This window comes from Micrasema longulum, unplaced genomic scaffold, assembly GCF_059751315.1.
Source record: "Micrasema longulum isolate JH-2025_06_02 unplaced genomic scaffold, ASM5975131v1 h1tg000598l, whole genome shotgun sequence".
Lineage (NCBI taxonomy): Eukaryota > Metazoa > Arthropoda > Insecta > Trichoptera > Brachycentridae > Micrasema > Micrasema longulum.
The window spans coordinates 107,638-123,911 of record NW_028277794.1 but is presented as its reverse complement, the minus strand read 5'-3'; the positions used below and the strand labels follow the sequence as shown (position 1 = coordinate 123,911).

Genomic DNA, 16,274 nt, shown 5'->3' with positions numbered 1-16,274 from the left:
GCCCCATCACTGTCAATAACCGACTGAATCTATTTCACACAAACATCGGCCACAAAACAGCGTCTCTGTCTTTCTTGTTATTAGTTCTATCTTCGTCTTCTCTCTTATATAGATTTATTAATGTATACACGTCATATTTATTCTTCGCGGAGCAAGGAAAAATATTTTTTGGATTTTTGAAATAATTATGATTAAAGATATACCTACCTGTTCATATAATTTAAAAATAACTTAAAAAAACCTTTTCCGTACTTTTTACACTGAAATAGGTTGTTTTTTTGTGTATAAAAAAAAGTTAGTTTTTGAATGTTTACAAACAGCATTTGTTTTTTGTGGATCTCAATCAGATTCTTTCCTTAAATTCTTTATAATTTCTACCTATTTATTTATTTTTACTTGATTTTTGGTAATACTTAAATCATATTAAATTTTTCAAATTTAAAAAAATCATATTCCTACATAAGAACACCTCTCTGTTAGAAAGAAGACCGGAGTTTGACGTTTGCAAAAAGAAAGCCATATTTGAAAAAATATATATTTTATGTTTTTGAATTTAACCATAAACAAGTACCTCGGTACCTACTGAAATTCAATATTTGAATATTAACGATTTTTAGCTTTGGAATTTAATCACAAACAAGTACTTAGGTACCTACTTATCAATAAAAAGTATTTTTCCAAGGCAAGCCAACGTTCGGGCAGGACAACGTCCAAGTTTAAAATTAACATTATCTTAAATTAATATCATGTCTTGCATCGTATGTAGACTAGTGTGACATCACAGCTACACAAGAGTTAATAGTCTATTAACAAAAAAAATATTAAAGAAACGTTGAATTTCTTCATCCCGATGATGTTAGGTTGAAAAAAAATCCACCGTTTTCTATCGTGGCTGGTTATAATAGAAAATACGGGGAAAATAAGCTTGCCCGTTGCTGCCTCGTGATAAGCGGATTTGCGAAAGATTGTATATTGTTTTTGTTATTTTACGTTCCCTCGTTATAATATGTAGGTATTTTTGTTGCAAAATGCTCCCACAGAAAACAAAGCCCGGCTCGGAGAAGAAGAAAACTGAATTTAAGTTAAATTAGAATGACGTATTTTCAAACGAGAGAAGAAGCTTGTTTAAAATGAATACTGAGAATACTGATCTAAAAACATTTACATTGATTACAATTTGTTTGGCTAGTCAGCGTTGTAGTGGTCTTAACCCCCTCTGCCAATATTAGAATATTTTGCCCCGATATTTATTTTCTAGAAGGCTGTGGGTCTGGAAAGTGCGCCCTCCTTAAGGATCCGCCTCTTGCAGCCACTCGCCTGGCCAGTTCCTAGCTACGACGCTGAGGCTAGTTTTTTTTTCACAAATAAACTGAGATTAAAAGATCTATACAAAATCGAATAGGCAAATTAATTTAAAGTTTTTGTTATAGAAGTTATTATTAAGTAAATTCCAGAGATGACGCATGTAGAGTTGTAGAGGGAAAACTTTAAGGTATCAGCCAGACAGCCAGTGCTAAGCGACGGGCTCGTTTTCTCTTACTTCTGCCGTCAATCAGCTAGCATCTAGGAACTTATATACAAATATACTTCTCCATACGGTTCGAGCCGTCGGTAGATTCACAGAGTCATATCTTGCTGGAGAGTGTGATTCTATTTAATGCTACGAATGCCCAGTTGCATTCCACTGGTAACACTACTGACTAGTCCAACTCGTTAGCGTCCACGTCGCACAATGGTGACCCTAAAGAAAATTACAGAGATGTAGTCTAATTAGATCACTAAGCAAGGACACAAATATAATTTTAATAAAGTGAAAAGAGACAGTGAATACCAGGTGATCATTTCTTAACCTCAAGTTACAACATATTGACTCGAGGGAGTTTTTTTTCTACACATTATATTGAAGGTTAATATTGGAAATTAGAAAAGCCGGAAATAAGAACTGATGTTTTATTAATAATCAATTTAATCGAAGCAATATTTTTTCTTATATATCTCTTCTCATAAACCAACATCTTTGGTTCAAAATGAAATTTGTAAAATTTTAATTAAAAAAATCAATGTTCATAGAAACAGAGAGAAATAATAAAAAAGTAGAGACGAAATTGTCTCATGTCTTCTTCTATTTATTGACATTTTATTTGACTTTTTTATTATTTAATTTTTCCCCTCTCCTCTGTATTCATAATGGTGGCGAATTATGTGTGTGTTCATTTGTCGATTATTGTCACCCTTCAACATCCTTTTGACCCACAACAACTGTTCGCTTCCCACCTCCAGTATCCTTTGATAACCTGCCACAGCAAGACCTCGTGTCGCATATATTATTTCGTTGAACGTGTGCCGCATCACCGTTTGTTTCCACCAACCACCCGTGTTCAGCTCCAGATCAGGGGCCTGTCTTAGTGTTGGAGCCGCTCGAAATTGACAATTCGGACTACCACAATTCCACCAAGAACGAACCAGATTTGTGGCTTCCATTCCTGATCCATTTTATTTGTTTGGGTTGTGACTGATTGACATTGCATACCGCATATCGAGGATATTTACTTATTATATTAACACGTTGTATCCTGGAGCCGTGTAAACACGTGATTATGTAACCACGCGTTGTGTCCCGGTCTCGTGTTTTTACGTGGTTTACCAACTGTCTAAAAAAGTGCATTTTATTAACATCTGGTGACTTTTATTAATACTTTTTTGCTGCTGGTAAACTACGTAAAAACACGATACAATTCGTGGTTATTATAATCATGTGTTTACACAGCTCCAGGATACAAAGCACAAAAAAAGGAGTGAAACCTGTATATTTGCAAACATTGCAATGTCGCTCTCCATAAAGGCCAATGTTGGCAAAACCATCATACAAAAGTTACTAATTTAATTAAGTCAAGTAAATTTGAGAAGTTTGAATTGATTTAATCAAGTATTTTTATAATTATGAAACTTTTAAGAAACCCTTGACAAAGCAGGAAATTTTACGAAAATGGGCCAGGCACAGGGTATGTGTATGTGTATTCAGCCGATACTCAAAGTGTTAAATTTAAAATACAGTCCACTATATCGTAGAAGCCCTAGGGCTTCGCTTCCCGCTATTTCACGCCCCGCATCTACGAGGGAATTCGTTTTCCCACCACATAATAAATATAAATGTGAAATATGTAATTGATCCCGCTTCTTTAAATTGTTTTATTTTACCTTGTGTTTACTAAAAAAAACTGTTATTTCCAAAGTAAATAAAAAACATTGTTAGCTACTCCCAATCACCCCTTACCAATGAAAATTTATATTATTCATTATTATGTTAGTTTGTAACTAACCCTTAAGGAGACAACCAGCGTCAGTGCAGACTATTATATCTCCCGGTTTCCAGAACCAACCCGCCTCTGGTTATGCCGGTTGGAAGAACAGTCAAGATGCTGAACATTATCACTTTGGAGATCAACATCTATCACCTCAGAGAAACTATGTTTTAGAGGCAGAGGCAAATACTCTTGCTATTGGAAAGTATTATTCCATGATGTCGAACTATCGCTCAAGGGTTCCTGGTTTGATATTTTGTTCCTTAAATATTCTGTTATTTGCAATGTTATTTTGGTAAAATAAAAAAATGTGAATTTGAGAAAAATTCAAACAATTTGTTACCTAAACTAGTTGGTTAATAATAAAATTAAATCATTTTAAAATTAAGAAGTTTAATAAAAATACTAATTTAAATATAAATAAATAATAGTGATAGGTCCGCTTCTACTTACGACTATGTCAATGACATATTTTGTCAAAATTTAAATTAAAAAATAATATCATATGCCAATGATACGGTTGTTTTGGTTGAGGGAGTAAACTGGAACACATTAAATTTAGTATCTAATGACGTTATAAATAAATTTAAATTATGGTTTGACAAAAAAATATTATCTTTAAATACGGAAAAGACAAAAATCATCTAATTTTTTATCAATAAAACAAATTTAGATTCAGTAGTAAAAATAATTTTTCACTAAAGCAATTGCAACAAAACTAACTGCGATCTAACATGTTCAGTACTTGATACAACAGATACAATTGAATATCTTGGTGCATACATAGACCAAAACTTAAAATGGAAAGACCATATTAGTGAACTAGTTAAACGTATTAAAAAATGTATAACCATATTTATTAGATTAAATAATATTTAAAAAATCAATCATTTATTACTCAATTGTACAATCTTTGTTACAATATGGTATTGTGGAATGGGGTGGTGCATATGCCAATATATTAAACCCACTTAAAATAGTTAAAATATTAATTATTTAAGTAATTTTAAAGAAACCCTCAACATTCAATACGGAAAGTCTGTATAAAATATTCAAGATTTATACAGTAGAACACTCTTTATAAAATAAATTCCATCATACAAATTTATAAAGAAGAAAAAATAAAAGAATTTGAGATGAATAAGTCACTCAGATAACAAAATGATATTAAAATTCCTAAATTCCACACAATTTATGATCAAAAAAGCTTTGTCTTAAAAGGTGTAAAATATTACAATAATCGCCCCAATGAACTAAAAACAATTAAAAAAAATATACCAATAAATAAATTTTAAGTAAATCTAACGAAATGTTTTGAACACGTGTAAAAACTAAAGGAAATGTTAATTAGTATGAATGAATTATTATTTTATGTTTTTTTCTTTATATAATCTTTGTTTTTATTTCTCTCATAAACATACATATTTAAAATTATATTTTAAATAAAAAACTACAACAGTGTATGTCACTCTCCAAGCATAAGGGTTAGTCTCTTTTTTTGGAGTGTTACAGTGATAACATTTACTAGATGTATAAGTCTGGATGATGTTGATCTTATAAAATAATTAAGTATTATGAACGATTGAGACTGTCAATACTTTTTTATCGAGTGCTGGATTAAATTACGTTTTACTTTACTAAGAGGGTATTGGGTTTAGCTCTGAAAGGGGATAATTGTACAAGCCTTATTATTTTACTTAGCTAACACCGGTCGGTCGGCGAATAGAAGTCTAGTCTAGTCATGATTGCCTTGTAATTACTCCCCTAAAATTATTCGGGGTTATTTGAAATATATTATCATAAGGTTGTTCAACATTATTGCCTGATAAAGGATTACTGATTACATGTAATAGTATTAATTTAAGGGTGTGACGAAGTTGTTTAAAATTAAATTAGAAATATTCAAAGTGGGTCGGTGTTTTAAGTGTTTTTAGAAATAATAAAGATCGATGCTATCTAGAATTGAAATTAAAATAAATTTTTATAGATATATATTCACCTTTATTAATTTTCATGTCCCAACTTTTTTTTTTGTATTCTATTCAGAAATCTTGTCAAAATAAGTACAAAGTTACAAAATGATTGATACATATATAATCGATAATAACGTTTCTACCTATCTAATAGAGTGAAAACGCGTGTAATTCATTTAAAATTTATTTTTATTTTTATGTACATACTATAAATAATAGAATACAAATATGTTTTATAATTTATATACATTTCATTTTAACTCATATTCCCTAGTTGGATAATTTTTTTTTAACGAAAGAAATATTAGCGTTCTTACAATTTACCCAAATATTTCAATTTTTGTGGCCATTTTCAACGAGTTATAAATAACTCACTATTAGAAAATGGAAGTCAAGTTCGGGTAGAGTGGGATTCGAACCTCGGACCTCTGGTCCGTGAGTCCGCAACACTAGCCACGGGACCACAACCCGATTCAAACTACGATTATTACGACCATGATTATTATATATACGACTTAACTACGAAGTATGTACGTATTACAGCAATACAACGGGCCGTTGGTATTCGTGTCGAGAATTGCAAGCGCAAATCTAAACCATCCGTTCACGTTTGTAGTTAAACTAAAAACCAAACCAAAATTATTGTTTTTTTTTTTTCTAAAATAAATATTTTCGTTCTTATGATTTACCCAAATATTTGATTTTGGGGGGCATTTTTAACAAGTTTTAAATAACTCACTATTTGAAAATGGGAATCAAGTTGGGGAAAAATGGGGTCCGAACATATTGTTATTGTCCGTTTTAATATTGTTGTTGATTTCAGGATTTCTGGAAGATTATTAAAGTTTTTGTTCTAACAAATGAATAGTGATTTAAAGCTGAAGTTGTATTGAATCAGTGTAAATTTAAATCATTTGGAAATCTAGGGTTTTGAGAATTTTGTAAAATAATGGGTGTTTTTTCTTTAAAAGTTTGTATCAGAGATTTTCTAAAGATGTCATCAATGGGCTCCATGCAGAATTTTTTTTTTTTATCTCAAAAAAAAGAGGGGAAAAAAAGAGAAACACGAGTGCGCTTTTTTTTTTTTTTTTTTTACTTTTAAGCAAAGTACTACGGTTTTAAATTTAAAAAATTTGATTTCGCGCTAAAACGGCAACTTTTGCCGATTTTTGTTGTGTGACGTCATTTATCGCGTGTACGAATCTGTATCTGTCAAAACAGAACTAATTGCTTGCGAGTTGTTGAGTTTAGTCGAGTTGTTTTTATTTTAATTGCCGTGATATTAACATTAAAGCTTATTGTGTTGCAATTATCGAACGATGGCTGGGTACAAATACTGTTCAGTTCCTAGATGTGTTAATACGACACATACAACACCGGGAAAGAAGTTTGTCACTATTCCACGAGATGCTAAACTGAGAAAAAAATGGTTTGTGGCGATGAAGAGACAGTTTGACAAAATCAGCTGTAAATCCGGAATTTACTGTTGCGAGGATCATTTCAACGTAAGTTCAAATTTATATTTTACACATTCTATACTTCTATTTATTGATTGATAATACATTATATGTACATATTAAATATTATTTGTCAAATAAATACAATATATTGTAATAAAAGCATAAACTTATTTTGATGGTTAGCCATTTCGTGATGTAAGTATTCTAATTATGTTAAATGTTATTTTCACAGCTTGAAGAAGATGCTGATAATTTTACCAGATTCAAGCTTATGGGAGGAAGGGTGTCCTTAAAAAAAAATGTTGTTCCACACATTTTCGAGTGTCAAAAGAAAAACATCAAATTTTTACGACAAACGGGACACAGAAGAAGCCATTTAGGAACTCTTGAAAGAACAATGACGTCTGAAGTTCCGGAGGAAGAACAACCCTGTACATCTTCATCTATAAATGTTGCAACGGAGGCAGTTGAACTCGAATTCGCTTCTTCATCCCCCACAGTTGAAAAAGCTAGTAAAATGACTCAAGCAAGTTTAAGGTCAAATAAAGTCATTGTTCGCAGCAAGGGAACATCAACTGACGCCACGTTTCTAACGGTGACAAGAGCTACATCTCCTATTATTTTTCCTACACCTAAAGATCTTACCATAAGCTATGATTCAGTTATGCCAGATAATGATGATGAAATACTAGAATGGAAAAGTACTTCCGATGACCAGGACTTTGTACCTCATGACGATACTTCTGACGATAATGCTGATGCTTTTGAAATTCAAAAATATAATGTTATTTTACGACAGGCTACTGTAATGGGTATTGAAAGAAATTATCGACTTTGTCTTGGCATACCAGATGATATGGCATATATTTTAACACTTCTGTGCAAAAAAGTATGTGACTCGCGCCTGAATATTTTAATAACATTTAAAAAAATCAGATTGGATGAATCAAATGCAATTCTTGGAATGCAATTTGGATTGTCAGAACCAACTGTAAGCAGGATCTTCAGGAAGACGGTAAAGCTAGTAGCGATCTGTCTGCAGGAGCTAATATTTTGGCCAGACCAATATACCGTTCGGCTTCATTTGCCTTTGCCCTTTATTGCAAGATACAGTAAAGTCCAAGCTATCATTGATTGTTTGGAAATACAAATCGATAAGCCTTCAAACCCCATTAGACAAGCCACGACATGGTCAGATTACAAAAAATGCAATACCATCAAATACCTTGTCTCTTGTACACCGTGCGGACACATCAATTTTATTTCAAAAGGATATGGTGGACGAACCAGTGACACAAAGATTTTCGAGGTTTGCAGATTTTTAGATAATTTGAAACCTGGTATGGATGTGATGGCAGACCGAGGTTTTAAAAACATTGCTCATTTACTCGAGTTAAAACAATGCAAGTTAATTCGTCCACCAAGTGTGAGCGCGGACATTCCTCTATCTTGTGACAAGGTCAAGGAGGCTAAAAGGGTGGCTGCGTTACGAATCAACGTTGAACGTGCAATCAGTCGGATAAGGGAATTTAAAATGTTGGCAATGCACGCATGCATCGATATTAATTATGTTGGCCTCTTAGATTATATTATTAATATTGCTTGTGGGTTAATAAACCTTCAGGAGCCACTGGTTAAAATTTAATAACTATGAAAATAACAATAATTACTTAATACTGACTTAAGCATTTTTTTATTTACAATTTTTTCGTTTACATTTAGTACATTTTTTATTACATAATATATTTGTAACTTTACAGCTTTACATGAAAACTAAAAAATCCCACATAGGCACAATAAGTGTAGAGGCACAATAAGTGTAGATGCATAATATGTAAATATATTTAAAAGAAAATAAAACATGAGTAATAATTTTATGTTACATTCAAGTTGTTTTTTTTAATTTTTAATTTGAGTAAGAGTAGAGAATCTGAAAACAAGAAATAGAACAAAAAAATATTAAATGAAAGTTGATAATTAAATTAGGAAAAAATACAAGAGAAAATTAAAAGTTTATCGGGAAAAGAAAACATTGACATTTATATTTTTGACCTAATTTATAAAGGAATCATTAGTAGAAGAGAGGCTTAAATTACCATTTTCTCTTGTGTCTAAAAAGTATGATTTATACAGTTTAAGGGCAAGGACATTTGCACGACTCTGTCCTAGTGTTGATTTACAAAACGGTATCTCCAGCACTTGATTCCTTCTGCATTCTCAGTAATCTTTTTAAAAATCATCAATGACTATGCTAAACCGGTTTCTATTTCTTTATTTTTTTTGGCCATCACTATTTTACAATATAAATGTAAAGATTATTTGAACATTAAAAGTTTTGTTAACCTAATATTACCCTCAACTTGTAAATAAATGCTTAACAAAACAAACAAATGTTTTTTATATCTCAACAGAGTTAAAGAAGCATGGAATGGAGTATTTATAGAAGGAAATGTGTGTTCGTGTGCACTTGACGTATTACAACGTGCAAGTGCTGTAAATAAAAACAATATGGCCATTTGTGTGTACAATATATATATTTTTTATTTATTCATAATTATAATACAGTAATGTATTATATTCCCAGGAGTTACAAACAACTCAATTTGGGACTTGAATAATATATAACATTTTTTTGGATAAAAAATATTTACAACCAAGAAACAAAGCAAGTTTAAACTTATAACTAAATATATCAAAACAAAATCTATCACTAAACATATCAACACATAATTGTAACTAAAATATCAACGTGCAATTATTATACTAAATATATCAACAATTATATTTTTTAAAAATCCAAGTAGAAAAAAAAAACAAAGTACTATACAGAATAAAACAAATAAATAAAAAAAACCCTTTCAAGAATAGAGGAAATGGTGAATCTAAGACTAAAGAGGTAAATTAGGTTCGTTAACAAGGCTACGAAGGTAATGCAACTATCAAAATCAACAATATGTATTTATAAAGTATAAAACAGAATAAGTAAGTAATAAAAAAACATGAATTTATTTGAGTTTATTATAAATTGCTAAATTCCAAAACACTGTACACTTTTCAATTAAATCTAAGCAATACTCCTTATTTATATTTATAAACAAATGTGTAACATTCTTAGATTCCTCGAAATCAGGATGTGCTACACAGTACAGAGCTTTTATTTTGTTAGAAAAAAACATTTCTAGCTGGACCTGAGCCATATACTTTTCAGAGGGATTTCCGTCTGTAAAATATGTTTGAAAAGTGGCATCAGATACAGGGCATTTCACCTCAACAATATACTCTTCGTACAGCGCATCTGGAGATGCTCCAAATATGGGGTATTCAGGAGACAAAAAAATGCCACACTTTCTAAACTTTACATTTAGTTTTCTTTGCATTTCTTTTAAAACTAAGGACTCTAAGGACCTGCCGCGTAATAACGCCGCAGTTGCTTTCAACTTGGCTCCCAACAATTTCTCACAGAGAGAACCATCACTTGTCTGGCACCTTGACACAGCATAAGCGTTGGAAGCAGTGATTCGAGCAAAACGCAGTCTATGCCACAAAGGTATATCGTTTTGCTCAACAGTTAAGCGTTCAGCAGCTCTGCAGATAGGCATCTTCATTTGACCCTGACAATATTTTAAAAAATCTTTTGGGAGAAAATTACTTTGTTCTTTTTGAAATTGACACATTAAAACATGCAAAGATAACCTATCTACATCAGTATGTTGGGTAAAAAGACGCATTCGTCTTGAAGTACCATCACCCAACTGGTTGCTGGCATCGACTACAGCTGCCAAAAACGAGCCATCTCCTGATGGCAAATCCTCGTGGTTTCCAAATTCCTTGGCCATAACGAAAGGAATCGTGGTGCCGATACCTGCCATTATCGGACGCTTCCAATAACAGGCTACTGAAGTAGGGCTGGGCTCAATGCTGCGTCGATATAGCCAATATATAAATGCTACTGAGTGTTTGCATCCTCCTGTAATATAAATGTTATTTTACAGTTATTTATAAACATGACATCGTCCTATCTAGCACTTGCTCAATACACACTAATAATTTGACAGATTAAAAAAATATGTGCGACGCGATTAATTTAACAATAAAATTTTTCTTCCTTCTGCAAATTTATACAAAAAGAACATGCAATGCAGTACGTTTTTTTCTTTTTTTAAAATAAATAAGACGCTTCCGATGTCAACTATTCATCGACAATAATGCGTCTACTACCATGCTTACCTTGAGAAGCCGCACAGTCTTCACATTGGCACGATATTATTTTATTATTTGCCTCATCAATGACGCTGATAACTGAGTATGCCTTCTTCCGAATTTTATGCTCTGGTGTAACCCGGCATTTTACAGTGCACACATTTTTATTTCTTTTGATCTGGACATATCCAATAGCGTTGTCCGCATATTCAGCTCTCGAAGACCTGCAAATAAATAGTGTATTTACAATTTTGTCCCTTCTGTGCTTGGTTACAGTTTTTAAGACAATAATTAATCAGACATAAAACAGTCAGTATTTTAATTCTAAAGTGTTTATTAAGAACTAATTAAGTCCATTAAAATACTCATGACAGAACAAAGGAGGTTATGTATGGAAAAAATAGTATCCAAGTATATTTACACCATTTCTGGCGATAAGTTGTATCACTGCTGAATATAAAATACGTCTTTAACATATTAAAAACTCAATATCAAAGAAAGGTGACAGTTTTAAGTAATATATTATAGTTAAACATTTTTGAAACTCACCTGTCAACTTTCACTCCCCTCATTTCGGCGCTGCAAAAGTTTGTATTTTCGGAAAAAAACAACATTAACATGGATTCATTTACATGAGGAATGTTATCCGATTGTCCTTTAATAAAATTATCTTCCGTCATTTCGTTAAAATTGCGAATAAAGCGTTAAACAAACCGTCGCCACCAAAAACACCAGCGGAAATGAATGACAGCGTTGTCGAACAAGATAAATGACGTCACAAACACGACAACCAATCACGATGCGTTCGAAATCCATTCGCCAGAAATCAATATTTAAAACGAAAATTTTAATTAAAAACGGCTAAAAAATAAAATTAGACTTGAAAATAAATAAATAGTTTTTAATTTTCTTCCAGGATCATCAATTACTTTCATCTTTTCTAACATATGCATGGAGCCCATTGAAGGTATATAAAGTTCTTTAACAATTAAATTTGAAGGGATTGTTCTAGACTTTTTTGATAAAATTTCCTCCCCAGCCTATAATTCTATACTTCAGAATAGACTGTATAATTGCATAGTAAATATGTTTTATATTTTGAGGAGAATGTTTTTTTATCTACCAAATATGTAAATAAGTTTTCGGACTCTTTCTACTATTGCATTTATTTGAAATTTACATTTCGTATTACTTTCTAGAATAATTTATTCATTTATTTTACTTTTTGTAAAAAAGATAAAGAAATATAAAAATATTAATAAAAAATAAAAATATATTATGTACCGCTATTGAACAATACCATTTTAGGATTTCAAATTCAAAATTTAAAGGATTCAATTAATTTTGAAAAAAGGTAATACCGTTGTAGTATCACGGACAGACATATCAGAATTTTGAGGTTCAAAGTCAGTTCGGTTCGAGGTCGGTTTTGTCACTACTTGATTCCTATTTTCTGGCTCGTTTTGATTTACTACTAAAATAATACATTGAAAAATGTTATTTGACACGGGTACAAAATTTTGGTTGTATATGTACTTAAAAGAAATATAATATTTATTTTATTATTAACTGAGTAACCGGGCCATCACAGAAAAGAAAATTAGCTTTTTATAGGTTACTGTGCCGTGTGTCGTTTGAATCCAAATATAAGTCAATTTTCATCTAATTGACCGTAAAAATTCGGCCCGAAGAAATTCAGTAAATTGTGTAAGTTGCTAAGTTAGTTCAAAATAATTGTGAAGCAAGCCGAAAAATTATTTTTAAAGAATATTACCAACTGTATAAAAACATTGTTTGAAGTAATACAAGAAATTGGACATAACTGTCGTCGTAGTTAATTCATTATGCTCAATCACAGTGGATTTCAATAACATTTTATTATGATTTACATGTTAATTCATCAGTCAGTAACAATCCATCTCACAAAACACCTTTTATTGTAAAAACATAATATATGTACTTTATATACCAAGGCACTATATATCATTTTAATACCTTTTTATACCAAGGTACTTTATATCATTAGGCTCTTTTGTGTCGTACATCCTGAACGTTCTGTACAAAGCCGGGACGTTAATTTAAAATATAAGATAGATATATGGCTCAATAACGAGTGGAATCTGGACTCAGAAATAAAGACCTGAATTGAAAATGCGAGATCAACCTTCTTAAATATGCAGAAACTCTCGGGCAACAGATATCTGAGACTAAGCGCAAGACAGAGAGCAATAAAAGTTTATGTATTGCCAGTGTTGATGAACGAAGTGGAGGGTTGGACTTTCAAAGTCTCAACGATCAACGAAATTAAGGCCATCGAGCTTTGGTTGTGCACAAGAATGCTTCAAATCTCATGGACCAATCGAATCTCCAATGAAGCGGTTTTAAGTATAATGAACAGAGAGAGGTAGCTACTGACCACTGAGAAAAGAAGAAAAGCCTCACACTTTGGGCATATATTCTGCAATGAAAAGTATGCCCTTTTCAAACTTATAAGTGGGTAGACGGTGGTTCGATTTATCGGATCGCGATGAATTCAGAATGATGGCCAACCTTCGAAAGAAGATAGATATATTAATGCATTATGACACACACAGAAATACATACAATACGTCACACAAATAACTACATAGTATCAAAATTTTATACATCGATTGTGTAGATAAATTTTGAAATAAATATTTTAATTATAGTTAATCGATTGACGGCATTATAAATCATAGTTTATTTTGTATGCAAAACATAATTGCAGTGAAATAACTTTACGCCCAATGGCTTTGTTTGCGGTTCGTAATTTGGTCAACATTAATTATAGAGAAACCAATTTCAAACTACGCTTTCTATGGTATATACTAGATACAAACGTGATTCGGGTACTGAATTCAGATTTGGCCAGTAAAATTATTGACATGCGGATATCAAACATTGCAATCAACCTTAATAAACTAAATGATAAAATTATTTTGTGAAGGACAAAATAGATTTACTTAAATTTGTGTACGATTATACGCCCTTAGATTATCCTGATTTGAAATGACTTCATTACTATTATTAACAACTAAGAGTTTAAAATATCAAACGTCATATATTAGTTAGACGGCTGTGGGGGCAGAAAGATTACACTATCTCTTATGTTCTCTTTTTATAGCGTTGTTGGTCTTACATATTATTGAGCGAGGTTCAAGCACATACTGTTACTCCTATGTTCAAATATGACCCGGAAGTCGTAATTTAAAAGAACCGTGGTAATGATATTGGTTTTTCTTCTCTATAAGGTTGGCAGGACTGTAATTGATATACGACTATGTGCCAATTTAAGGCGAGATGAGGTAGTAGTTTGTGGCAGCTGGGTAAATAAGTCAATCTTTGGTGAGTTCGGCGAATTTCGCTAAATTTTCTTCAAAAAGATCAACGCAAATCTATTGCTGAAGCAAGGCCGGATTTAAAGGTGTAGAAGCCCCGGGGTAACAAAGGAGCAGTGGCCCCTATTTATTTTTCGAATCGGTGAAATAATATTTTTCTTACAAGTGTTTCAATATTTTTTTGCTAGACAAATATATTTTTTCACCAAACATTTAGAAAAGCAATAAACTTTAAATTTAATTCAAACTTATCTTGTGAGCTTTTTTCAATGGAAAATCATTGAATATTTTACTGAAATCCAGCTTCTTGAGTAAAACTTAAAATATTTAAAATTATAAAATTAATTGATGACTGCCATAAACTACAAAGTGATCTTTATTCTTTGTTATCTTGGTATCATGAAAACGACTTACTTTTTAATAAAAATAAATGTGTGTCTATTAATGTCACAAAAAAAATCGTTTTCAATTAATCAATCGACCACATAATTTTAATGAAGGTCGAGACAATTCGAGATATTGGGATACTTTTTGAAAACAAACTTAAATTCGACCATCACGTTGACCACATTTCAAAGAAAGCGTCCAAAATCTATGGATTTATTTTGCGAATATCTAAGCTATTCAAAAGCTCGAAAATTGCAAATAATTGTACAAATCATTGGTTCGTAGTTTGTTTGAATTTAATTATATAATATGGTCTCCTAGTTATAACATTCATTTAACGTGGATTGAATCGGTGCAACGTACATTTTTAAAATCATTAATATATAGAATCGGATCAAATAGTTTCGTAATCAACTATTATGATCGTCTAGAGTACTTCATATATTTAGTTTATAATTAAGAAGGATTTTGGCAAGTTTGATATTCTTGCACAAATAAACTGTATGATATCCTTGCTCAGATAAACCTTAATGAACCTCGCCGTAACTAGGGTACCAATCCTGTCTTTGCCGTGGAAAATTATAAAACTAACATATGATTATTTTCCCCTTTGCCAAGGAACCTCAGAATAGTGAAAGAAATCTCACTAAACGGTACTGTTGATGTGTTCCTACAGCAAGAGCAGGCATTTAAGAGGCAAGCGATATTATCTCTCCTGACTCGCTATGTCACACTTGCCATTTCCGCCTAGATTATGCTATATACATACCTTTTGTTAATTATACACTTTGTTAATTTAAGTAGATTTTAGGAATGTATTGAGGGAATGAATATTAAGTATTACTCAATAATGCCAAAATATTAGGGCTTACTTAAGCAGGTTGATTGGTTTAATTTATTTTTTTTATTTTTTAATCACTTTCAATGCGGAATAAGTATGATTTCGACCGGTGGTTTTGTCTTATTGTAGCGTTTAGCCTATTTAATAATTTTAATTTTTGAAAACGAGCCTTCTCCACTGCACTACCCGCATTGCGTTAAATTAAAATTCAATAAATAAACTAAAATCATATAAAATTAAAATCACCTAGTTTTCAAATCGTATAATCTTTCCTTGTATAAGAAGATTTTTTTTTAGTAAGTAAAATTTAAGTGAGGCCGTCTCTTGTGGAGGTCCCGTGAACCTCCCTTAAAACTGGGGATGTGCTGAAGAGAGGCTTTTTATGGACGATACTACCTTTCAGCGCATCATTACTGGTAATGAGACGTAGATGTATGAATATGACATTGAAACTAGTCAACAGTTTTTCAAAAGATGTGAAAAATAATATCATCAACAACAGAGTATGAATAAAAATATATAAATAATTTTTTGTATGATAAATGTAATAATCCGTTAATTTATAAATTTTCAAATAAAAAAATCCATATAAAGCTTATATTTGAAGCACTTACTTTGTGGTTATTCATTAAATGACATTTTTTCAAAACAATTTTCTTATTCCATACCATCAAACATTAAACTGGCTTTCTACACAACTAATAGTAAAGAAACATTGTTAAAAAATCACAAAGACAAAATCCATTAATATA

The 16,274-nt window shown here is 31.5% G+C and overlaps 2 protein-coding genes across 2 annotated transcripts; one reads left to right on the top strand and one right to left on the bottom strand.

The window, feature by feature from the left end:
* The first annotated feature begins 6,314 nt into the window (after positions 1 to 6,314).
* LOC148280261 (uncharacterized) lies at positions 6,315 to 9,305 on the top strand. Its single transcript, XM_088228659.1, has 2 exons — positions 6,315 to 6,780; positions 6,968 to 9,305. The coding sequence occupies exons 1-2, from the start codon at positions 6,595 to 6,597 to the stop codon at positions 8,378 to 8,380; spliced, it is 1,599 nt and encodes a 532-aa protein (XP_088084785.1). The 5' UTR covers positions 6,315 to 6,594; the 3' UTR covers positions 8,381 to 9,305.
* On the bottom strand, positions 7,420 to 11,901 carry LOC148280260 (uncharacterized). The gene is made up of 3 exons (XM_088228660.1): positions 11,485 to 11,901; positions 10,963 to 11,159; positions 7,420 to 10,702 (listed from the first exon to the last, which is right to left on the bottom strand). Exons 1-3 carry the CDS (start codon positions 11,613 to 11,615, stop codon positions 9,741 to 9,743), a joined length of 1,290 nt encoding a protein of 429 aa, XP_088084786.1. The 5' UTR covers positions 11,616 to 11,901; the 3' UTR covers positions 7,420 to 9,740.
* Between the last annotated feature and the right edge of the window lie 4,373 nt (positions 11,902 to 16,274).